The 26149-nt window shown below is 44.9% G+C and overlaps 1 protein-coding gene across 1 annotated transcript; it reads left to right on the top strand.

Moving 5' to 3' along the window:
* TH (tyrosine hydroxylase) lies at nucleotides 1–22665 on the top strand. The gene is made up of 13 exons (XM_021526742.2): nucleotides 1–128; nucleotides 4535–4738; nucleotides 7541–7715; nucleotides 8531–8619; nucleotides 8834–8901; nucleotides 10680–10730; nucleotides 11516–11661; nucleotides 11994–12129; nucleotides 12264–12333; nucleotides 12623–12679; nucleotides 13257–13352; nucleotides 13516–13649; nucleotides 15867–22665. The coding sequence occupies exons 1-13, from the start codon at nucleotides 39–41 to the stop codon at nucleotides 16024–16026; spliced, it is 1476 nt and encodes a 491-aa protein (XP_021382417.1). The 5' UTR covers nucleotides 1–38; the 3' UTR covers nucleotides 16027–22665.
* The last annotated feature ends 3484 nt before the right edge of the window (nucleotides 22666–26149 follow it).

The raw sequence follows: 26149 nt of genomic DNA, 5'->3' as shown, positions 1-26149 counted from the left end.
GCTGGAAAGCAGACAGCAGAGCTCGTGGAAGAGCAAAGATGCCAACCCCGAACATCTCCACCTCTGCAGCCAAAGGCTTCCGCAGGGCGGTGTCGGAGCTGGACTCCAAGCAAGCCGAGGCCATCATGGTAAGACAACCCTACCCCACTTCTTTCCCTCCCCCTCCAAAAACCACAGCCTCTTCCATAGCTATAGGCAGAGGCAGGCAAAGATAGATGGACCAACACTTTGTTTGTGGGACTTCCCCGACATGGGCACCTCCGGGATCCAGGCTGGCAAAGGGAAATTTCTCCAACACTTCTCTCTACATACTGATACATGTAAAATGAAGACATTTAAGGGGGTGAAAACTTGAAATAATGAAACCATCTCAACCAAAAGTAAGGTGAATAACCCACAGACCTACAGCAAGAATAGCAAGGAATCCCCCTGTGAAAGGCAATATGAAGATCTTAATGATTTCCAGGTTTCAAGGCATTAATTAAACTGCAGAGATTTCACCTGTTCTAGCATAATAAAAAAAGTGGGGCTGTCATTTCAGACAGCACACAAGGCACAGACAGTTTAACTTGTTTGTTCACGGCTGCTGTATCCAGTTTATCTCCCAGAACATCCTTCCCCCATTTCTGTTCCCAGTCCTCCTTGATGTGTCCTCAGCCCTGTGTTTACCCCAGGGAAACCTCCTGCACACACCAGATCTGAATGTTTAAGGGAAGGGAAAGGAGTGTCAAGTGTCTTTAGAAAGCCAAGCCTAGCCAACCCATCAGACTTGCTGTAGGGACAGGGACATTTCAGCTCTTAACTTCAAAGACTTGCAGGGCAGGATGAGCTTGAAGACTCCCAAATGAGCTTGAAGACGTTCCTGTGGGGCAAAGATGTGGATAGGCAGCAGGTGACAATGCAGGGGCCAGAGCAGTGGCAATGGATGCACCAGGAGGGGACCTTAGAAATAAAGATGGGTTAGGTGGCAGATATGTTTGGCAGATGTCTGCAGTGTGACTCCAGCAGATCACTTTTAGAGCTCCCCGTTTCTCTCTCTTATACCTGTAGCCTTTTTCACCCACTCTCCTCTTAACCCTGTGCAATGCTCTGCCTCACTAAAAGCAACCACTACATTGGCAGAAAGGTGTTTTGGGCAGTGGAGTTTGCTGGAAAAGAAAGGAAATGTCTAGGAAACAGGAAGGTAAGCTTGCTTCCTCTAAGAAATGGAAATTAGGGAAGGCTTCCCTCTTGCTCAGTCCTTTTCATTCTGCAAAATAATGAACACTCGAGTGGCCCTTGAAAACCTGATATTTTCCAGGCAACTTGTAAAATCAGTATTTGAGATGCTCAGTGTCTGGAGAAGTGAAGAGTGTTTGGTTATCACACCCTCAGGGGTGCTACTCTGCGTTTTATTAAAAAATGGGCCACTGAACATAGAGGCCAGGGTAGTTCATGTTCAACAAGTGGGCTGACAAGAGTGAGGCAAGCTGCATGGGGTGAGTGGCTCATCCAGCCTGGAGGGTACATAAAACCTTAGCCTGTGATTGTTTTTGAATGAAAATTTTCAGAAAAGGGAAAACAAATGAAATTAAAACTTTGCCCCGTGAGGATCGCTCTGAGAGTTGGAGGTATGAAAAGCTTTTCTCTTTGCTCTTGCCTAGCACAGGAGATCTCCACAACCCTGCCTTCTATCAGGCAAGAGGCTTGACTGTGCATTTGTATATGACATGGCATGTCCCTGGCCCTCATGTTGTCACCGTGACTGTGGGTGATCTGACCCACAGCCATCACCCACCATCACATCACCTCCGACAGCTCTGAGGTGTTCCCTTGCCAGGGGAGCTGCAAACTGGGGGGAAAATCCAGACCTTTGCAATCCCAGAACTCCTCTACACCAGCAGGTATTTTACATGTCAGCTGGGCCAGCCAGACATCAAACTCCATGGAAAAATCTTTGGTTATGTATCAAGTTTTTCTGCTGCTAATAGTTTTTGCAAGAGACCCTGGGACTGTAGCTGGGGCAGAGTTTGGTTACAGAGCCAGGCAGGAGACAGCCACTGGAGCCAAAATGTGTAGTAAAAAGCAGGAAAAAGCACCCAGGAAACAGGGGTAGGAAATTATTGTGCCCAGTCTTTACAATCGTTCCTGATTGCTGCAAATAATGAGCTGGAGGGGAGAAAGCAACAAAACAGCTCAGAACAGAGTACTTTTAATGACAATATGCAGGCTGGGCACTCTGACTTGCAGCAAATTTGGGGAAGGAAAAATGAACAAACCCTTCATAAGAGGTGCAAACTAACCTTCAGGAGAGGTGAATGAGTAAGGCAAATAAATGCTTTGCAAAGTCAAATTACAGTTCTCACTGTAGCCAGATATGCACTCAGGGAGGGAGTCTGCAAGGCAATTCAGAAATATCATATAATGGTGCCTTTGGAAGAAAGGAAAGCATTTATCATGAGATCAGTTTTGTTATTATACATGCTACATTCCTAATTTCCAGTAAAAGGAGAAAATAGCCCAATGAGCATAAATGTGAGGGGCAGAATTGAGGACAGTGAGGTGGGGAACATGCAGCCAGGCAGCCTCCAGCTGGCAGAGGAGGCAGCAGGCAGGCAGACCCCTCCCAACCCTCTTCTCTCAAGAAAAGTTCAGCCTTTTTTTGCTTTGTTTTGATATTTTTTCCCAACTACCCACTTAAACTATTCTATGTGCAGCTACAAAACTTCCAGGACTCCTAGAAGGGACCAAAGCCCCCACTCCTCCCTGCCAGGGACCACCCAGCCCCAGCACGTGTGGGACTGGTTGAGTCTGTTTCTCCTGGTGCAGCTTTCCAGTCACCCAACCCTCGCATTTTAAACCCCACCCAGCAGGATTTTAACCTGGTTTACATCCTAAATATGAGGGTCTAATTTCCCTCCTCTCCCTTTCCCCAGCCCAGAAGTAAAATCCTGCTGCACCTCGGGGCAGAGTGTGTATAAAGCACTCTTGGGTAAAGCAGTGCCTGGCTTGGGATGGTTGTGGAGCTCATTTTCTGTGGCTGGCACAGGCATACTTTGCCCTGCTTATTGCAGGCACTTTAAAGTAAACACCAGCTTAGCTTAAAACACTGCAGTGATGGAAAACACACATTTAAAGCCAAGCACATGCTCACCAGATTTTTAAAGTTATGACTGAGGTCACCTGTTAGATGTCTGCTCTCTTTGGGCATGAATACCACCAATTCAGACAAGCAGCAGCATGCACTTATTTGTTAGAAGGCGTTTTTCTGTGCCCTGAGGAATAAAGGGTGGATCTGGAAATACAGTTTTGGAGGGGTATCTTCACTGAAACAGGACCAGATAGAGGTGTGTGGGCTGGTGCCTCGATGTGCTGAGTTTTTAAGGCTGCATTTAAAGTGTCAGCTTTACACTGCTAAAGCATCCAGGAGGATTCTCACAAGAAACATGAGTTACTGATAGTGGGCTTTGAAAATCAGAGAGAAAATGAACTTCATAGTCAATCAGGCTGTCCTGTTAAAAGGAAAACGCTCTTAATTTTCACAAAGTAGGGAAAGCACGGCTTAGTTAGCATGTTCTAAATATTTTCAATGTAATCACAGGGAAAACTGCAGCCAGTCCCAGTCTGTGTCCTTCTTCAGTGCTGTGCCAGGTTTCTTTTAGCAAGCTCTGGAGGTTTGTCATCTGGTTTGGGTCTTGAACACAGAAAACTGGAACCAGATGCATTGCCTCCAAATAGAAAATAGGTTGCAAAAAGACCAAGTTGGTATGTAAGTTATTTGTATAACAAAAGAAACAGCAGTGATTGAAATAGTTTGTAGTTTACTATAAGTATAATCAGGTGTCCTGACATGACCTCAGGCACAGAGTTGCATTTTGGGTTCGATTCCAGGTAACAGAAATCTGCAGGAGTTTGTTGAGACAAAACAAATCTACAGATAAGTGGGAGGAATTTATTTTCTGGGGTATATGGTTGTGGTTTCAATTACACTTCAATGGATAAACATCCACTTAATGTTAAAAGTAAATGTCATATTGAATCCTGGGAGCAGTTTTGCTAAGCTGCCCTGCTAATACACCTGCAAACAGTTCCTGTTTCCTGGCCAGGCCACAGCTGTGGGCTTCACCAGTCCCTCACAAAGTATATTTTCTCAGATGACCTCAGGTTTATCTGATGTCTCTCCACTTGAATTCATCAGACACCTGAAAAACACATAAGATTGTTTCTGGGTTTTGTTTTTTTTCAGAGGATATTGAAAACTGTTGCTGGGTGGGGGGTGGGAGGGGGTGGTGAGAGGAGAAGCCCACTCACCAGTTATGCTAAAAAGATATTTTACATAGGTTTTTCCCCCCCAAAGCTCCGCATTTCCGAAAGTTCAATTCCAAAACCTCAGTCCTCATGAGCAGATCTTTCTCTACAAAGCCAGGCAAGTCAGTCCAAGTTTCCCTGCTTCCTCTGCTGACACATACCAGTCACATCTCCTCCAGGTAGTGGGAATGCCTCTGATCTCCTACACCTCTGTGAGCAGTGTTATTTATTTCTGTTCTGCCTTCAGTCTCCACGGTTCATTGGAAGACGTCAGAGCCTCATTGAAGATGCCAGGAAGGAAAGAGAGGCTGCGGCTGCAGCCACTGATGCTGCAGAGTCCACAGAGACCATTGTATTCGAGGAGAAGGATGGGAGAGCCATGCTGAACCTCTTCTTCATGCTCAAGGGAGCCAAGACTTCACCACTGTCCCGTGTCCTTAAGGTGTTTGAGGTAAGTACCTAACCTATTGTGTGGTACTCAAGGAACACACTTCAGGTTTCATGACTGGGCTGTGACAAGCATCACTTGAGTGTAATAAAGAAGCCTCAGACTAGGTCTGCCTCCTTCAAATTATCAGTTAATTGCCTGATATCTCTTAAGTCATGCTTTGCTCATGGCCCAGTGTGTCCTCACTTGCCATCACTAAGAAGGAGGCTGCAAGGCTCTGTTTTGCAGTGCTGTTAAGCTCTGGTCTTAATTTTCCTTAATTATTTTCAGTTTCACGCTCCAGTCACGCCCTTACAGTTTGTAGTGTACTCTGACAACCCTTCCCACTGCTCAGCACTTCAACGTCAGGCACAGGGCTCTGATCCTACATTCAAAGCAAGCTGTGTGCCCTGCCTGTCTACAGACCAAACTCACCTTGCTTCTGGACCATTACCACACTGGTCCTCAGTCAAATAGTTACAGAAACAACTTTGCCCTGGATGTAAAACTGGCATATTGATTTCAAAATTACCTTCTCTATTCTGATTCACATGTTAAAGGTTCTGTTAGTTTCTTTCAAAAGATGCAACCTGTCTATGCCTTTAATACCAAGGAAAACTGGTAACTGAGCTTTTCCCCCCGAGCCAGCAATGTAATGTTGAATTATATAGGATCTCAGTGCCATGAATGGAAAGACTGAGATAAGTGCTGCCTATTTAAACAGAAATCCAAGCATGACAGCTTGCATTCATGTAGTGTGTTTTCATCCAGAATGATTCAAAAGTGTTTTGCAAACTGAGGTTCTGAGATGCATTTTATCTATGGTAGTTTAATTTCATTGAATTTAGCAGTGAGAGGAGAGGACAATTTGTTCCTATTAATCAGTCATGTGGCTTGTAAGGGGCCCCTGGAGGTTTCTGGTCCAACCTTCTGCTCAGAGCATGTCCAGTCACAGCAGTTTATTTGGGGCCATGTACACTATAGAGTAAACCTGCTACTTAAAAACTGGAAGTGTACAAAAAGTGTGCTTGGGGGATAAGTATTTCCCTGAAACTGTAGGGCATTCTAGTTATTCATTGCCCATTTAGTATTACCTCTGGTTATCTTATAAAAAACATTTAGATCTTTAGCAATTACAATTCCTCTATGAGGACTGTTGAAAGAAAAGCTGTTTTCTGGGCAATACATAGTCCTTGTCTCAAGACTGAAAGAATCTTCATGACAAAGTTTTCAGACAAAACCCATGTATTGCAATGACTGGGGTCTGCTTCCCAGAACACACAGATGCCAGATAAAGCATGACAAATCCATCAGTGTAACATTTAACAGGCTGCTCAGTGGGTATGAAACAGATGTGTAAGCTTTTGTACTTCATATATTTTATGTTATACTGCATTTAAACTCTGTAATTTAAACAATTTTTAAAACATCAAGCAAGAAGCTGCAGCAGCTTATGTTCAAATATTGTTTGTTTCTTCCTGGAGCAAAAAAGCTCTTTGAACTTGTCACAGAAAGAGCTTTAAATATAATAAAAAGACAAGCATGTCAAGTCCCAACAGAGGAAGATTCATTTCCCAGATCCCTCTGGCAATGCAGGTACAAGATATGAAAGCAGACGGGCATAATAACATTTACCTCATCATGAACCAGGCTGCAGGGAAGCTGGTTTCACTCTTCTGTATGTGTTACATGCAGCTGAAGCATAGGTAATGCAATCACAGCTGTCAGATTAATGCAAAGGTATCGATTGTTGAGGGGACAATGTAATAGTGAACTTAGTAGGTACATTAAAAAACACCATCCTAAATTTAATTTACCTGTGGCATCACATCTGTTCCTTCTCATCTGTTTGCCCCTGATTAACAAAAGAAATCATGTCCCTTCGTCTACCAAAGGTCCTGCAGGAACTTTGGGAAGGTTGTGTCATTGCCTAAGGGTTTTACTGCCAGTTTTCACTGAGCTAAAGAAAATACCCCCAAATCCAGCAGGGCCCCTTGCGAGGCTACAGACATCATTTTGTCCCCTTATTCCATGGGGGAGGTCAGTTCCTGGAGCAAGCCCAAATGACATCAGGGCTGGTAGCGAAGCCAGAGCAGCGCGTTCAGCACCACGGCCAGCGCCGCCCTCCCGCCCGGCAGCCCCGCCAACAAACGCCTCGGGAGTGCCTGGGGTGGAAAAATGCAACGTGGCACTCTGCCACATCAAACTGCTTCTCTTGGTCCTCTTTGCCGTGGTGGAAGTCTTCTGTTGGTAGTTATTGAACGGCCTCTGTGCAGAAGGAGAAAATGTGGAATTAATGGGTAAGTGTGTTTGGGTGGGGGCATGAAGAAAACAACAAGAAGGAATCCATCCCATACTGGGGTTGTTCATGCTGGAAAAGAGAAGGCTTCTGGGTGACCTAATCGTGGCCTTCTAATAACTGAAGGGGGTCTAGGGGAAAGATGGAGAGGGACTTGTTACAAAAGCACATAGGGTCAGGACAGGGGGGATGGATTCAAACTAAAAGAGAGTAGGTTTAGGTCGGATAGTAGGAAAAAAAAATGTTTACTGTGAGGGTGATGAGGCACTGAAATAGGTTGCCCAGAGTTGTGGATGCCTGTGAGTGTTAAAAGTCTGGTTGGTTGGAGCTCTGAGCAACCTGGTCTGTGAAAGTTGTCCCCGTCCATAGCAGGGAGGCTGGAATGGAATGATGTTTAAAGGTCCCTTCCAACCCAAACCATTTTATAATTCTGTGTCCATATGGGCATCTTTGGGTAGTAACAGAAGGTATTTCAAATGTTGCTTAATGTTTTTTTTTTTTTCCCCTTCCTTTCCATGTCTCAAAAGACATTTGAAGCTAAAATTCAGCACCTGGAGACCAGGCTTAGCCGAAAACCTCGTGAAGGGATTTCTGAGCTGGAATATTTTGTGCGCTGCGAGGTCCACAGCTCTGACCTCAATACTTTCATTAGCTCCATCAAGAGGGTAGCAGAAGATGTGAGGACCACTAAGGAAGACAAATGTAAGGAACTTAAAAACATTTTCAGTTGTGTGGAGAGGCCAAGCTCTCCCTGTAGAAACAGGGTGGAGGCTTTGTTATTCCCAGTAAAGGGAAAGGGCTATTGTGTGCTGAATTTGAGCAAACTAGAAGGGACTGCCTCTGGAGTACCTGAATTCTGAAAGTAATTTCCTTCCTTGTCCTTTTCTCAACAGACTCCATTGTTCATAGCCCTTTCTTCTGGTAAAAAATTGAAAAAAAATAGAAATAGGAGGTTGAAATTCATACTTTGCTCACACCTATCCTCATGAGTTCTCCATCCCTACTCCAGCATTTTGTATTATAAATACATTAGTATTGTATTTTGTATTATAAATAATATAAAGTAGTTTCCTACCTACATGTTAGGTCCTCTGTATAGATACCAGCACTAATCTACGAGACACTTCCTGTGCCATCCTGTTTTAAAGATAGGATGATTAATATAGAATAATATTGTGGGAGACTATCCCTAGAGATCTATGACCAGCAGGATCTCTGGGTGTTTTTAACATGAATCATTTAGTAAAATCCAATTTTCATCATCTTCTTTAATTTTGCCACAAAATACTCTGCTGAGAGATGTACAAGGAAGTAATGAAATGCAGATCATGGCATTAGACATGACTCTAGGAAAAGAGTGCTGGAATTGTGAAACTACTGCCTAGAAGTAGCTGTGCCATGTTGTATGTGTGCATTTGGTACGCCAGATGAGGTGTATCTTATCCAGCTTCAGAGCCCCTTCTCTTTAGGGGATCTTCACTTCCACAGACAGGCTGTCACTTTCTCTTTCCCCATAGTTCACTGGTTTCCCAGAAAAATCTGCGAATTGGACAAGTGCCACCATCTGGTCACTAAGTTTGACCCCGACTTGGATCTGGATCACCCGGTGAGTCCGCCTGTGTGCGCAGCCCATCACGCTGAGCTCCTGAGCTGTGCCACAGGAGCAGGAGCTGAGAACACCCCTTAGTGCAGCTGATCAGGGGGCTGGAGTGCCACTGCCACCTTGAGAGATATGTCTCCAGCCAGAGATGAATGTTCCTGGGTGAGAAACTTTAGCAACTGATTAAAAGTCCTGTCTCTGTCCCTGTTTGTCACCACAGGGCTACTCTGACCAAGTATATCGCCAGAGAAGGAAATCAATAGCAGAGATTGCTTTTCACTATAAGCAGTAAGTCTCCTTCCTAACATTCATGTGGGGATAATGACATGTCAGTTGTCCTATTGGGAAGTCATTGTATGTCACCTGTATGACACTTCCTTTATGTTTTGTCTCCCTATTCAGCCTTTCCAGCTCCTTTTGTGTCTCTCTTCTCTCTTTGCATTCCAGTCTCTCTTTAATTGAAAAATATCTGTTGTCATTAATTCATACATTGGTAAAGGTATAGTAAGAATAAACCTCCTGCATAACAAAAGCTATATATATATATATATATATATATATATATATATATATATATATATATATATCCATCAGACCTCAAAGTTCATTTGGAAATGTAGCATCTCTTTAGAACAGCATTTAGTTTTGACTTCAGTGTTTCAAGTACTGAAAAAGAAATGGAGCCCACAAAATTTGTTGCAAAGATTCATTATTCTGCTTGTGAAAAAATGTGGGTTTTATTTCTAAGCTGGACTTCAATAGCTTTACCAAACCAATGGATCACACATGCCATTCATCTACTAGATAAAATACTGCTATCAGATTTTTTCTTCTTTTGTTATGAGGGTATTTATAGGCTAAATGATTCACCTCCTAACTCTGCTAAATTAAATAGAATCCAGTAATGTTCTCATCATTGTCTTATATAGATTTAAGACTACGTCTTGTACTCTTACTTAATACTTCTATTCTTATACATGCAGTGATAGCACTCAGTGTGCTCACTACAACATCAAACAGAGTCTGATATTCAGTTCAGTTTGTAAAATATTCCCTAGATCCTATCCAGTGATACTGCCTTTCACCATAGCATTCTCCCTCTGAGCAGGACTTTAAGGGCTGAAAGCAGACTACAGAAATTATATGGGTCACCTGTTTGAACGACCCCTGCAACTGGTGTGATCCCAGCTAGGGTTTCTGCTGTTCTCATGCACTTTGCCAATTTGAAGTCCAGAATATGGATATTGATGTTTTTATACTGTACATACAGAAAGTCACAGTGCCAGAGGAAGGCTCCCAGGTGACACAGGGTTAAATACCGTCCAAAGATGAGGCACCAATTTAAGAGGTCTTCTCTAACATCTCACCTGCAGGTTAACAATTACGAGCCACTGTGTAGCATCCCTTCAGGCATCCCTTCAGGAACTGTGCTTTACAATATATGAACATCTCATTTGCCCAGACATAGAAAAGAAAGATTTAGGAAATACAATTGCTAACTATGTTGAGAAAAAGAAAAATTGTAATTCCATCAATGCCCATTTATATCAATGTTGAAATTTTCCTTTCCTGCCATCCTTAACCTTATTGACAATATATTTTTCTGCAAAAAAATATATTTAAGGTCAAAAATGCATTTTGGTCAAATGCGTTTAGTTTTCCTTATTAGCTACTTTTATTTGTCAGCCACCAGTTCATTCTTGGAGCCATCAACTCCCTGAAATTCAGACATATGAAATGAATTTATTTTCACATATTAAGTCTTTCAATTTTTTCCAGAGAAACCCATTTTTTCCTCCCGGTAAATATTACACCTGCTAAACTCTTGCTCATCCCTTGTTCATTCATAATCTCTGACTAGACCCATGCTTTTTCTTTGCATCTGTGTATTTGTTGCACCTGTACAAATGACCCAGTACTAAAGCTTTGTCTTTCCTGTCACCCCTTGTTTGGTTTTTAAGGAAGATTTATGAACATCATGCAGAGCTCCTCCAAAGTGCTTCCTTCTCATAGGGAAGAGGAGCCTGGCTGGGGCTCTGCTCAGTAATGGTGCCTTTGCCTTGCAGTGGGGACCCAATCCCTCATGTAGAGTACACGGCGGAGGAGACAGCTACCTGGTGAGTGTTGATTTCATTATTAGGGCTGATTTCACTATTAGTGCTTCACCACTAGAAGCTGGGAATCAAACCCCAAACATTCAGGGCACGACCTCTTGAAAAATGTGTCAGGAGTGCAAGAATCCTACTTAATGGCTTGTTATAAAAAACACTTTCATGATGCAGCCTCCAGGAGTTTCCTCCAAAGGAGCCTCCTCACAGAGCAAGGTAGATAATTTGGAGGTCAGCTTCTCTAAGGGTCCTGACTCAGTAGCAGCCTCCAAACAAAAAGCAGTTATCACAGCTGCAGGAAGAAGTGTGAGGCCCATGGTGAATATCTGTGTGGTTCCTCACAGGCCTCACTTAGGAAAACACTCCCTTTGAACGTGATTTTTTTCCAGGAGTGTTGCTGCAGGAGTGTTTCTGAAAACAAGCTCAACTCATGAGCTGAGTACACAGGCTTCTCAGCAAGGTCATCCCCTGGTTCTATTGACTGTCTTCACAGTGCAGCTTCAGGAGTTAACCTACTGGGAATATTTTAATTCCAGCTAATACCTTTTATACAGTCTTCTGACCTCCAGGTCAGAAATAGGTCTGTGCAGACACAACTGGGGCTTTGCAGCTTTATTTGAACGTGTGTCTGTATGTTTACATACCTCTATTGATGTGCAGACACATAGACTTAGGTGGAGAAAGGCAAAAGGACACGGAGCCTAAAGACTTGAGTCCCTGATAGTGCATAGCCAGAGTGCAGGAGAGGACTGGACACATTAACCACTGAATGTCTGCCACCTCTCCTCCTGAAGGAAGGAGGTGTACAGCACCCTGAAGAGCTTGTACCCCACCCATGCCTGCAAGGAGTACCTTGAGGCTTTCAGTCTACTGGAGAAATTCTGTGGCTACAATGAGAACAACATCCCTCAGCTGGAGGAGGTTTCCCGCTTCCTGAAAGGTGAGCACGAGCCTGGGGAACCCAGGTTTGGAGTCTGCCAGTGGGGGCAGCTGGAGATGGGAAGCCTGAACCCAAAGGAGTAGAGAGTGAGCTGAGATTCAGGAGGAGAGCTGGCGCCTTGGGCATTGCTGACAGAGGACAGAGGTAGAGCCCAAGTGGTGGGGCCTGCAGCCATACACAGCGGGCTGTGGCTAATGATCCCACTGGGCACCTGCAGAGCAGGCGTTGTTCCTGGGAGGAGCAGCCAGATGAGGCTGGTGCAACCCTTTAGCTGCCAGTGCTGGGGGCAGTGGCGCAGCCTGCAGCCTGGCAGTCGGTGTGTGCTGTTTCAGAGAGGACTGGCTTCCAGCTCCGGCCGGTGGCCGGCCTGCTGTCAGCGCGGGACTTCCTGGCCAGCCTGGCCTTCCGCGTCTTCCAGTGCACGCAGTACATCCGCCACGCGTCCTCGCCCATGCACTCCCCCGAGCCGTGAGTACCGCCCGGCCCCGCGGCCTCCTGCCCACAGAGTCCCAGCTGGCCAGCAATCAGCCTTTTTTTCCCCAGCAGACACACTCTGTCTGCTGCTGACTGTGTTTTTCTCCTTTCCCCTCTCCCGTCGGCAGGGATTGCTGTCATGAGCTGCTGGGGCACGTCCCGATGCTGGCCGACAAGACGTTTGCCCAGTTCTCTCAGGTAAGGTGGTCATCTGCTTTCTTCCCCTGAGAGGTGGGAATCCAAACCCCACGGTTGCCACCTAAACCTTTCTTGCTCTTATTATCCATGATGTTCCAGAGTTCTAGTGATGGACCAAGACCCCACTACTGGGTCTGCAACAAAGTGGTTTTAGTCTGATCACAGTGATGTCCCAGCAGATGCCTGGCACTGCAGGGCAGCAATATGTATGGTCTTGAGCCAATAAATCAGAGCAGTCAATGTTTAAGGCCCTCAGTCCTGATGTTTGTCCCTTCCCTTCTCTTCCTAGGACATTGGACTGGCATCTCTGGGAGCAACTGATGAAGAAATTGAGAAACTAGCAACGGTAAGTTTTCCCCTTTGCTGGATGGGGGGCAGAACACCTCCAGCAGTGCTTCTGTGGTATCAAGGAGACTGGTCCAGCCTGGTATTCCAAGATTTGCAGGCTCAGAGCTCCCACCCAAGCTGCCCCATGCTCTTTTCATGATGACTGTGCAGAGCAGAGATCAGTTAAACAGCAGAGCTTGCTTGCACATTAACCCAGTTTTCTCGGGCACCAGTAGTATTACCAAGCATCGTATTTCCAACAGCAGCACTGCTGGGACTCTTTGGGATGGGATTAAATGACATCTGCTTCCTTTGGCTCTCCCTCAGCAAGGTGACCTGTCCTACTCCAAGGACACCAAACAGCAGCATCTCACAGCAGATGGAACAAGCCCAGGGACACAGACTTTGTCCTGGTGTAGCAGCAACTTAGTTTAGCACTTTTCTCTAAAAGCAAAGTGTGGAGAGGGGACAAAGAGGCAGGTGTCTATTCCTTCAAACAACTACAGACCCTGGCCATGATGTAAAGGCTCAGAAGTGACAGAGGGATTAATATGAGGAGCTGTGTCCCTCAGGAATTTTTATTTTTCTTTTTACAGCTTTACTGGTTTACAGTGGAGTTTGGGCTCTGCAGACAGAATGGAATAGTCAAAGCCTACGGAGCTGGGCTCCTCTCTTCCTACGGCGAGCTCATAGTAAGTCCCACCATAACTTGCCTCTGCCCTAGACCCTGTAGAGAAAAACACCTCCTGCTTCTGCATAATGACTTTCCTCAGTCTGTACTCCACCTTTGCATACCCCAAATGTGCTCTCCAATCCCCTTATTTTCACACGGGATTTTTTATGCCATGTTCACAGCACTCCTTGTCAGATGAACCAGAGGTGAGGGACTTCGACCCTGATGCTGCAGCTGTTCAGCCCTACCAGGACCAGAACTATCAACCTGTTTATTTTGTGTCTGAGAGCTTCAGTGATGCCAAAAATAAATTGAGGTAGGACTGGGCAATGAGAGAGACCCAAACAATAGGAAATTAGGATGTTATCTATTGAAATAGGGCTTGACATTATGGCTGCTTTCAGTCTGAGTTCTCAGAAGTGTTCTGAAGACTGATCAGGTCTTCTAAAGTAAAGCAGTTCTCCAGTTCCTACTGGGAACATGGTTGACATTAATAGATCTATCCAGGGGAAAAGACGGACTTTTGCCTCCTAGGTTGTTACTGGACCCCAGATACCATCCCACCATGGTAATTGGGTTTCCCCATCCCACGGGACTGCAAACAGAATGGTAAGGGTCAGCTCTACCCACAGACATCTGTTCAGAAGAGCATTTTCTTGGTCATACCCAGAATTGCCCACAGGAGGAAAGCTCAGTCCTTGGACTGCTTTGAGTGACAGAGGAAAACTTTGCCTATAACACTTTTATCTTCACTTAGGAAAGAGAAAGGATGAGGCAAACATGACATACATGACTTTACAGTTCCTGCAAGAGGGGCATTTAATATAAATAACGTGGTGAGGACTGCTATATTTCAACTTCTGCTTTTATTACCCTCACTTGCACTTGTTCATACAACCTGGAGTCCAGCTGCTCAAAAGCAAGCACGGGGGAGCCCACGCTCACACACACACACACACACACACACACACACTAGGCTGCTTTAAAAAAAACCCAACTGCTGCCTAACGAGTCATTTCATTGCATTTAAAAAGGGAAAATGCACCACATACACACTCAAGATTAGGCTAGAAGGTCCTGACTGTGACAAGCACTGTAAATTATCCTCTTTAAAGAGCTCAGAGACCACACAGATGCTAACATTAAAGCATCGTCTCTTTTGCATTACTGGCAGCTGCCACCACGGGTCTGACTATCAGTGTTACACCTGGAGAAAAGCCTCTTTCCTCAGAAAGGACACACTCCCCCAGTGCCCTTCCAAGCAGCCCTGCTGTATCTAGTTGCTTCACAAGGTGTCAAGTGAGCACACCCATTTGGGAGGGCAGGTTTCTATCCATTAGCAGCTGTGCTACGAGCCATCGCTGTGGCTGCTGAACATTAACAAGAGAGGCGAGCAACACTTTGCCTGATAGAACTGAGAGGAACCACATCTTTTAGGAGGGAGACAATGTGAGTATGCAGAAACCTCCTTTGTTTATGATTTTTTTCCCCGTTGTTTTCCTGCAATGGCATGGCAGCTCCCTGCCTGCTGTGTTTTCCTCCAGATCCCTCCATTTCCGGCCCAGCCAGGCAGGACCAGCTGGAGGAACATCTGTCTCCATCTGGGGAAGGGCTGCGCTTCCCGAGCCCTGCGCCAGAGCAGAGCCGCGGTAGCCACAAGAGGGTAGCCTAAGCTAAGCAATCCAGGAGCGAAAGGGTGAAGCCTCAGCAGAGGACAGGAGCATGCCTGTTGTTAGCGCTGCTCGTCCCCTCGTGTTCCCGAGCCTTTCCAGCGTGAGACTGCACCCATAAGCACCTAAGAACAGATTTTCAGCTCCATAGTCACACAACCCCCAGATGAAAAAAAAACCCTACCTTGTCGAGTATACAAATCTTAGTGCTGGAAGTGAATGCGAGCAACTCTGGGGAAACCCTACCCTTGATTTACTTTCACTTGACCACATACTTCTCCATTAGAAAAGCAGCAACAAGGTCTTGCTCTTGAGAGATATCAGGCTCACCACTGAGATTCAGGCTGCATTTGGCTTTGGGTACAGCAGTACAGCTTTGCAGAAGTACAAGGCTCTGGTGACACCATTCTCATCCTCTAGCTCAGGTCTGAGCCACTGCCTGCCAAGTTTATCCTCAATATGCCACACAGCTAGTTCCCCCTCCCCAAGCAGAGATTAGTCAATAAATGCATGTCAGAAAGGATTTAGTAATATACTACGATAATACCATGGGTTTCCCCTGCAATTAGCTTCTAAATCTCCTTGGACTTTCTGAAAAAGGAATGGCAGCAGAGGATGCCTGGCAGTGGCCATGGAGATGACCAGTTTGATGTACCCTCCTGTTTGGTACAGCCCACAGAGAGCCACAGTCAAACTCATGGTGTTCCTCGACAAACAGAAGGGATCTCAACTAGTGCTGCAGTGGAGCTGGAAAGGTGGAAATTCTGCCTAAAGGAGGCATTAACCTGTGGTGATCTTCCTGGGTAAATGGTGATGAGTAGGAGGGAGACTCGGGACCCATCTCCCGCCCCCTTCCCTTGCAGGAGCTACGCGGCGCACATCAAGCGGCCCTTCTCGGTGAAATACGAGCCCTACACCCACAGCATCGAGCTCCTGGACAGCCCCCAGACGATCTGCCACTCCCTGGAGAGCGTAAGGGATGAGCTCCACTCGCTGATTAACGCGCTCAATGTTCTCAGTTAATACAAGAACTGAGCCATTTCCGTCCCCTCCCAGCCCCCGAAGTGCCCGCCCTGCCCTCACCTAATTCCCAGCTGGTAATTCCTACCTGTTCTTTTCCAAACACTGGCACTGCTGCCTGTCACCACGCGACCCCAACAGCTTTCCACTTTTGTATGTAGGGCCAGCTCGGAGGAGGGCAGCGGGACGCACCCGAGGCCTGCTGGCTTTTTGGGTAGCTTTTCTATTGACTGCTGGAAGAGGCTTAGCAGATACAAAAAAGCATGGCCAAGCTTAAAAGTTGAAGACAAGAGCCCTGGGCTATGATCCTGAGTGCAAGGAAGAGGAGAAAATATACTGTATTTAAAAAGAAAAAAAAAAAGAGAGAAGCAATAATTTTTTTTATTGCACTGTGAGAGAAAAATTTAATTTGCCTTTTTTTTTAATCCCCAAAGCAACTCCATGAGTCTTGTTCTTAGTTATTCTAATATTACTGTCATCTGATGTAGCTCAGGTGTGTGACTAATGTTATTGCTGGCCATTTCCAAGGAAGGTAAACATCTGGTTTGGATGCTCAAACCCAGTTTCATGCAGTTTTCAGTGTAGATATTAATGGCTTGATCTGACCCAAAGCTCTTGGTTTTCCTCCCCCTGCTTTTGCCCTTCTTATCTTCTTGCAGGCTGTCTCATAACTTAGCGGTTTGCTCAGAAGTTTGGCCCAAGGTTATGCAGCTGTGCAGTATCAGAGCTGGGCTTGGGATGTGTGGAGGCTGCTAAACAGCTGTGGGGGACAGTGAAGGGGAGAATTACACAGAGTTGTTTGCATGATCATTTATAACATTTCTGTGTCGACTTTTGCTGTCCTTATCCACGATATATGATTTTTATAATTTCCTCTTTAAAGAACTGCAAGACTTGGCAGTGAAGTTATGGCTATTAACACGGCTAACATTGTTCTCCAGTGTTACTTCTACTGTGGCTCAGCCATAATAATTTACAATCCATTACTCTTTATCCCATTTCAGACCTCCACATATATATGCTTTAACCCCAGTTCTCTCAAATTTTAACTCCTTAGGTACTGATGGTACTTAGTCTCCTGCCTGCTTCAATGTGTCCTTTCTGTTTCTTTTCTTTTTTGACCCTTCCTCCTAAATTCCTCCTAAATTCCTCCTAAATTGCTTAAAAGGCCATTACTGAAATCAGCAGTCTGATACCAGGACTAGCTGCTTTTCCTCAATCTGTTCCTTTTCTTTGGATTTTCCTGTAAATCGATAAAACTACTGAATTAATTCAGTTATTGTCATTTAAGAGCCCTTTCTCCAAAGCTGCAGCTATGATTTCCCAATCTGGGTGGATCCAGATCATGAGCTGTAACTCTCAAGGCTCCCTTAAGTGCTGTAACAGTTTTTCATTTGGGTTCTTCAGATATTACTATTAGATTAAGTAGCTGGAGCAAGCTATGCAAGACTAACGCAGGCTAGGCCATAGTTTAGTATCTAGACGTGAAAATCTTACTGGTGACTTCAGTAAAACAGACAAAAACAAAACCAAAACCAAACAAACAAACAAAAAAGAGAAAACAAGCAGGCAAGCTATAACAATTTTGTCTGTATAGTTAATGCATGGGTTATGCTCTTGTTAACAAGAGCAGTGCCACTTTGCTGGTCTTCAGGTTGCTATTGCTCCTCTCCCTTGGTAGTGTCCAGCTCCTGGCTTGCTGCCCATGAAAGCAGCAAGGGTGCTTCAAACCCTGCAGCAATGCCAGGCTCCTGATCAGGGCTGGGCAGGGAATCTCTCTGCAGAGGCATTTGCTCTCTGGTCTGGCCTCCAGGACCATAAAGGTCTGAAGGGGATCATCTCCAGGTCTCTAAAGCACTTCACAGTCATCATCTACCTTCTTAAATATCTAAAATTAATGCAATTTGTAAAAAGATCAAACTCATTAATATGAAGTGAAAAGCCAATTTAGAAATCCTTGCAACTGTGGGAAACCTCAACTCCTCTGCCTTGCCTTGGAGTTTGCATTGCTGCTCCCTGACTCTGGCAGCTGCTGCTTTTTTGAGGAGCTGTAGTAAAATCTGCTGCAAAATCTGTAAAATCTGTCCTGAAAAAAATAGCAAATAGGCAAGACTTCCTGCACCACTAGTATGCAAGCATACAAATAAATGTGCTGCAGCCAGGGGAAGGTGAGCACCAGGAGAATTGCATTTCTTTGCTTTTGAGACACGAGTCTGAGCTAAGGCAGGCTCTGAGTGCAGGGGCTAGGGATGCACAGGCCCCAGATATTCCTCTCTGGGCCATTTTCAGTGTTTCTGTTCTTCAGAAATTCGTGACAAATTCCAGAATATTTTGGCCCCTTATGGAGACATCTGAATACATGAACCCATTTGTATTTACTATTATCCTCACCTATTTAATATCTTAGAGGATTTATCTTATTAGTAAATTAATAGGTCCCCTTTCACTTTGTTTCTAAGCCTTGTTCCTTTTTATCTGTTTTCAAATACATTACTTGGCTCTTTATTTCATAAGCCATATAGTAACTGGATCCTTGCTCTCTCATTTTAAACATTTTTCTCATGTTGCCTCTTCTACCAGAGCATTGCTTTCTTCTTTATCTTGCCATTATATTTTAGACTCTTAGACATAGGGCCACTAAGAGACAGGCTATCCAAACAAAATATAGTAGAGTTGTAAACCAGTCCTGATCTATCACTGCTTTTAAAGCTACTGATAGTGAGGTGAACTTTTTAACCCATAATTTTGGATATTGTCCTACAATTGTCTTTAGATTCTTTTTAACATTCTCACTAATTTCTTTCTACCATTCTGTGTGATTGCAGGTTATAGGGTATATACAGTCCTTGCTTGATCCCCAGGCTAGTTATTTAGACTTGAATTCTTCACTTAAAATCTCCCCGTTCCCAACCCTCCCCTCTCTTCATCTTATCCTGTCTCAGGTGCTGTTCCAGACCTCTGAACCATTTTCGGTAACAGCATTATGACAGTCCCAGCAGTTGTATTCCTTTTAGGTGGAAGAACCTCAGCCTGCCCAGGAAAGGTATTTATTGTGGCAAACAGATACTGATTTGTGACAGTTTACTGGAGTGATCCCTTGGCAGCATTTGTCACAGTCTTTAGTTTAGCCAGTGCAGTAGAGTTGGCAGCTTTCTTTTACTACTCCACTTTTGCACACCTTATGCAATTTTTATTTATGTCCTATTTTCTTACTTCATTTGAGGCCAAGTATAAACTCTTTGCACTCTTTTCAGAGCACCCTACACTTTTTTATGTAGCTCATTATGATAATTACCTTAGACTGTCATAATGAGCTATATAATGAAATGTAGGATGCTCTTATTCAACTGGCCACGCTATTCATCCCATCTTTGTTTAGCTGACACCTGGTTGGGGCTGCAGTAAACAAAGTCTGAGTTAATTTATCTACTTGCTCACTAAATTACTTCTCAGTATAGTTTGTAGTCTTCACATTACTTTAACATCCTTTACAGATATTTAATTCCCACTCTCTATCTAAGCTCCTGTTTAAAAGAAATAGAACTCCTGTTTTATTCATAGGTATTCCACCATGTGCTTGCCATTGCTTTTCTCCCCACTATTCAACCAGCATTTTGTTCTACTACCAGAGAGTAGCTGTCTGTAGAGAGATGTTGGTAGAAGTCTTTGTTGTCTACTCACAACCTGTAAGTCTCTTGGCATGATCCTTTCTCTAATTTACCCACTAATTGTTCCCTCATTCCACTGATAGGAGTGTCTTGGGTTATTTTTCCTCTTTGATCAAATGAGTGTGCAATACCTTTGGTTCATTCCTGGTTTCCATTCAAAGGATATCCACATTAATATCCATTTCTTTCCTTTGTGTGTAAGAGCAGAGTAGGAGCAGACTGCACTGTCAAGGGGAAAAGCCTCAAAATCCATCACTCCTGCCTCTAACCAGGTTTTCTCATGGCCAAGGAAATTTTGATCCAACCACTGGTATCCATTTTTCTCCACTATTTCTCTGTAACAGCACTGCTCCCACAGTATCAGCTCGTGTTGAAATTCTTGTTATGAATAACTTTCCTTTAACTGGGAATTTGAGTGCAGAAGCTTTTCAAGCAGCTTCTTTCATGTCAGATAAAGCACTGTCTTGGTCTTTACTCCAGCTCCCTCCCCGATTCTTTTCCTGTCATTTCCATTACACTCTGCTGCTATTAGCAAAGATGGATGCACTGCTATAAGATACTGGCACAGCTATAGATATGATGCCATAAGAAATTAAATTCTCTCAGCACTCTTCAGAGTTGGGATTGATTAGTGAATATTTATTTCACAGAAAGATTAACCTTTCTAGCATTTATCCATCTTCTTGTTTCACCAGTTTCAGAGTCCAGGCATTTAATTTGAGGTTGTTTTAATTGTGCTATATTCAAGTTGACAGTAAATACTGTGTGGTCTATTAATTTTAAAACTCAGCTGTATCTCTCTTGCACTTCTTCTTCTGTAGCTGCAGTTCCCCAGACATCATCACATAAGGCGGTCTCTTTTCTTTGTCCCCCACAATCATTCAAACCCTTTGCTCACAGAAGCATGTGCAGCAGGGCAGGTGCTCAGCCCTGTGGGATGCAAGTAAAGGTATATTGTTTGTCTCTTAATGTGAAAGCAACTCTGTCAATTGCTTCTTCCCCTGCATTTTGCCATATGGAGTCTTAGTGTGAATCGTGGGGGTGCATTTGTGCCACTACCTCTCCTAATTCACCTGCTGTCCCAGGAGCCTGACTCAGCCTCGGGCTGCCAGGGACCGTGGAGGTACCTGTGCTCTGCTGGGCATGGTTGGTTGGTGCATGGTATCCTGTCCTGCTGCTCATGTCCATGACATTCAAGCAGGTTCCCTATCAGTTTACTAAAGGCTCTCCATCTTCCTCGAGCTTATGGACTGGTAGTGATTGTGCCAGTTGGATCCTTGCCTTACCATCCCACTGGGCAATTTGATTAAATGCCCATGGTGGCAAGAGTAAAGGTTTATCAAGGTGGTGCCCGATGTACAATGGATAAAAGCTGGTGGTGCACACAGTCTAACCAATTTACCACATAATCCCCATTTATTTCTAAATATAAACAGTTTATCCACTGTCGTGCTTCCTTTCAGCGGCTTCATATCTGCAGCTACCTTCCTTGGGGTAATTTTTATTTTTTCTTCATTTTAACAGCAACAGCAGTTTGATCTGCCATACCCATCTACCCCGGGACAGCATTTGGAGTCTTTGTGGGATAGGCTGCTATTCTCAACTTCTCTTTCTTTTCCAATTTGCCCATATCATCCTTGAAATAATCTTCCTGTGATGGCTCCCAATTCAGTTCTCTACACCACTTCCTGGGACTCCAGCAGTTATTTTTAATTTTTGCATCCAAATTTGCTTTTGCAAGTGTCTAATTTTAGTTTTGCATTTACTATGATCAGGTCCCTTTTGAGCTCTCCCTTGCTCCAGAGCAAACCACTGCACTATATATGTTAATCACCCTCCTTACTTCTGTAGTTTTTCCTTCTCTTTTTCTAAATTCACCTGATTGTCTAATTGCCATTGCACATCCTTATTGCCTTTTTGGGCCACTAGATGGTATTCCTTTTCTAAAGACAAGCTTATTTCAAGTCACTGGATAGACCCTTTCAAAACACAATTTTCCCATTGAAGCAGCTGATGTTCTGGTGTTGCCTTGCTATAGATTATTGCTGCTTTCCATAACAGTCCCGTTTATAGAAGCAGTGAATCCTTGAGTCTCTTTTCATCCACTCTCTCATATCAGGAAACATTTGGTCTCTATCACCCATCAGCTTCCTGTGGGCTAGAGAGGCGCCCACAGCCCCTGCTGCAATCTCTGATATTGTTGGGATTTCCTGCAGCCCCTCAGTATTCCTGCTTTTTGGCTTTTTCCTGAGTTGTCATGGATTTTTCCCATGCTTTCAATTTTGTCTTAAGTTATCCCTCAAGTATTGTGCACAAGGCTGGTTAGGTTTGTAGAGTTGCCTTGAACGAGGTGATAGAATCACAGAATGGTTTGGGTTCCAAGCCCCTGCCATGGGCAGGGAGCCTTCCACTAGACCAGGTTACTCAGAGCTCCATGCAGCTTGGCCTCGAGATCACTCAGAGAAAAAGACTTTGAGGATCTTCCCAGTCACACCCTTTACCAAAAGATGTTATGAATTCCCTTTTCCTAACCGTGGAGCAAATTTGTGGGATTATGTGGTGCTTAGAGCTAAACACAAGCTCGTGTCCTTTGGGTGTGTCATGGGATCCTTCACACCACTCCCCCAGACCTCACCAAACATGACTGCGAGCTCTACAGAAGTGACTGGGGAAAACCAATATGATGGGTCAGCCCAGGTTAAACCCTCCCCTAGAAGGAGCATGGGCTGGCAAGGGAGGAAGAAGGGGGAAAAGCCTTCCTCAGAGCCAGGCCCCACCACCCCTCTGGTGTGTGCCTGTCTCAGTGCCTCGCTGAGCGGTCTCACTGTTGTCGCTGCTGCTGCTGCTGCTGTGGGTGGATCTGTCTGTCTGTCTCTCTGTGTAAAGAAATATGAAACAGAATTATTTTTCATTTTGGAATCGTGCTGCTGCTCACATGATACTAAGAATAAAAAAATATATTTCTGGTCTAGCATCCTGAGTTTGACTCTTGCATCCTTCTGCTGTCCAGATTCAGGTTGGCTGCCTTGCCTGTGGGCAGTATCCAAAATCCAGCCTGGGGCACATTATGGTGGAAGATCTGCAACTTGCACTCGTGCAAAATGTTTATTTGGAGGTGGAAAATGCTTTGCAGACGAGATGATCTAAGCCTTTCTTTGGCAGGATATTACCAATTGCACAATTATGCATGAAACAGTAGTTGGGAGGTCTTTTTTAAACAGTAAAACACCAGGGGACTTGCCTTCACCAAATACATTTTGTTCCTGTGTTTCTCACTATTTCTGTGTCTGCTGCATCCAAATGGATGGGGTGCAGGGTGCCCAGGAATTGGGATGCAAGTCCAGGGACCAGAAGGTATGCCCAATCACGTAACTGTTTCCTACTCTGGAGTTATCCTCATGTTAAAGGAAACTAATTCCAGTCACCACTGCAAGCTTGGCTTCTACATGAAAGCCAGACCCTCTCTCTTGTTAAAATCCCTCCCAGAATCATGCACAGAGGTGGATTAATATATTGCCAGCACAGAGCTGGGCCATGCATCCAGGCACCCCAGCACACTCTGAGAGGGAGTTTCCTAATTTAGGACTTGTAAAGATACCCTGTATCTTCACAGTGCTCGTTAAAGTGTTACAGCTGTAATGAATTCATCTTCATTACATGCTTGGGAGGTAGAGGAGTACCCTTGTCCCTGTAAAAAGCTGACAGATAAAAGGAGGCAGGGAATCAGAGACTCAGACCAGGCACAGAGCCGGAAAAGTAATTACATGCCTAAACAGCTTTGGGAAGAAGTGTCTAAGTGGCATATCTGGGGCTTGAACCTCTGTCAGCCCCCTCAGGACCAAATCTTTCTTCTTGTGCCGTGGTGGTAGGGATCAGAAGAACTCAATTATTTACAATCCTATAGCCGCAGGTATGCGCGCACACACGCACCGCCTCCCCAGGGAGGGATGAGGCTGTGGCTGACCTGAGCTGTCATTCGTGCTGCTAATCCAGCTCAAATCAGACTTGGGTTTTTTTTCCCCAGGGACCAGAATGGGTACTGCACTTTCCACTGCAAGGAATTTGTTTTCCGACACTTGTTCATTACACTGTTTGGAAGAATGCTAGGTTTTCTAGGTGGAGAGATGATCTTTTGACATTTTTCTGGCACGGCTGAAAGCAGAAAGTGTCTGAAATGCCTTGAAAACTTATCAGGAGGGGATTTTGGATGGTGATTTCCTTTTTTGTTTTGTTGTTGTTTTTAACTGAACAGAGAGGTTTGCAAAGATTAGGTAAGGGGTTGGAAAACCCCCCGTGTCTGCACCCCAGATGTGCTACTGTAGCCTTGCAGTACTCTCGTGCAGCTGGTGGGGTTGGTGGTGACAGGACAATAAAACAAACGTATGGAGATTAGATGTTTTTCAGTCTAGCAAGTGCCATGCTCCAAATGGATGAGGATTTATTCCTGTGTCTCTTAACCAATTCACTTTGAGCATCTTGTGTAGGTGTGAATCACGCAGGGGCAGCTGTAGCACATGCACATGTTTTCTTCTGTACACAGCAAACCTCCCAAAACCCATGCACATCCCAACAAAGGTGGATGGGACCCACACACACTCCTTGTGCATCCCCTGAAGACTCTGCTCAGAGCTGTAGAAGGTTTGGGTCTCAAATCTAAATTTTCCCAACTCCAAAACACTCTCTGCAGCTCCAACCAGCCACTTCATATGTGTTTCTGTATCTTATGTTCAGAGGTTTATCTTTAGTTACTTCGGATGAAGCAACTGCTTTTCAAACTCGTGATACAAAGATTTGAATTAAACCTGAACTACAGCAATGCAAGACTGAACAGGCTAAGTGGTGAACTCCATTCTCTGATGGATTCAAGGCCTGTCCTCATTGATTTTTCTGGAGGAATAATGACAAAAAATCCTATATTTTTTTTTACTCCTGACATTAGTTCTACTTGGTATCTTGGTGATTATTTTCTCTGGGCACAGCAGGGTGAATTGATCTACAAAATATTTTCAGGGATGGTGGAGGATTAAGTATCTTGCACAGATATTTCAATGCAACAGTTGTTACCAAGGACTGTGAGAGAAAAACAGGGTGGGGTAAGGGAGTTGTTCATTTTCCTTCCACTAAGGTCAGCCTTAAATAACTCTCCCACCTCCCTCGGAGGCTGAGACAAGATAATAAGACAAAAATGTCAGAGCAAAGCACGGGGCCCCTCTATTTACAGCAAAGGCCAAATCGCTAACCAACAGATCGGAGCTTGCTTTCTAAACACCGATAAGCGGCAACTTTGAATTAAGAGCCCCGGTTCCTGTGCTGCTGTAAATCAGCCTGACCCCGACTGCCCGCAGCACCCCAGAGCCTCCCCCCAGCCAGGGGCTCTCCAGCAGCAGGAGGGGGCTGCGGCAGTGGGCTTAACCCTCCCGGCCCTGGAGATCCCTGTGCCTGGCTCCAAACGCCCCCCCTTCTTCCCCTCCCCAGTCCCCTATCACTAACAAGCCTTATCAGCAGGATTTACACCTCCTTGTCTAGGAACCCATAGGAAAGCCTATGGACTAGTTACCGATGTGCATCCAAATCCCTAAAGTAGCTTTAAGTGCTCAAAACAATCCACTTACCCAGCGATAATTAATGGTATGGACCTGGGAGTTCCTGTGAGATCAGAACACTCTAGAGTGGGGCCGGACCAACAGCAAGCAGGAAAAGGGGCAGCCCTTCTGCAAGTCCTCGGCACCTCCTGGCCCCAGTGGGGCATCCTGGGAGTGAGGAATGACAGTGCCAGGAAGATGGGTGCCTGGGAGCAATTCGTAAGAGCAGTGGTGAGCTGAGGTGTTTTTCACTGCCAGATGCAGTGTTGGGAAAGGTGCTTTGCACAGAGCTGTGCCAGCCAGCAAAACACCAAATGCCGCATGGATGATGCTGTTGGAGGGAGGGGAAAGGAGGAAAAAAATCACAGTTCCTGTCTCAGGTCCCAGCCCAGCTGGGGGAACCTGGAGTGCTGAAGCTCCCCGTGAAGGTGAAGGAGCAAGCAGCACCTCCAGAAGCCATGGAGGAAAATGGGGGTTTAGGTCAATATGCAGTGGCCAAAACCACAGATGGATGTGACATAACGATTTATTTTCAATCCATGAGACCACTTTACAGCTGGGACAGATCCAGTCTGAGCCAGTAAAACACATTCCTTTGTTTTTTTGGCATTTTCCTCCTTACCTACTTGCTGCTTTGACTGCTTATAGCACCCAGAACTTTCTGCTGTCTCTGCCCATCCTTTCCAGCACCGTGACCAAGGACCAGGTCATCATCTCCTCTGTTTCACCAAAGGCTTCTCCAGGTCCAAAGGGTTCCTGTGATGTCACCTGCTGTGGAAGCCATGGTGGTGGCACTATGAAACTTCAGTGCCTACAATTTTGGACACTGGAGAAAACTCCCTGGCAGACTCAATGTCCCCTCTTATGGCTGTTTCC

The sequence above is a fragment of the Lonchura striata genome, chromosome 6, assembly GCF_046129695.1.
Source record: "Lonchura striata isolate bLonStr1 chromosome 6, bLonStr1.mat, whole genome shotgun sequence".
In the NCBI taxonomy this organism is placed as follows: Eukaryota; Metazoa; Chordata; class Aves; order Passeriformes; family Estrildidae; genus Lonchura; species Lonchura striata.
The sequence above is the reverse complement of the archived record's forward strand: the minus strand, read 5'-3'. Positions and strand labels throughout refer to the sequence as shown.

Bases quoted from the DNA above. Each gene is read 5' to 3' on its own strand.
- TH (XM_021526742.2), top strand. From the start codon at position 39: ATGCCAACCCCGAACATCTCCACCTCTGCAGCCAAAGGCTTCCGCAGG. The intron at 4,739-7,540 runs GTAAGTACCTAA...ATGTCTCAAAAG, and splicing joins GTGTCCTTAAGGTGTTTGAG to ACATTTGAAGCTAAAATTCA. The intron at 8,902-10,679 runs GTAAGTCTCCTT...TTTGCCTTGCAG, and splicing joins ATTGCTTTTCACTATAAGCA to TGGGGACCCAATCCCTCATG.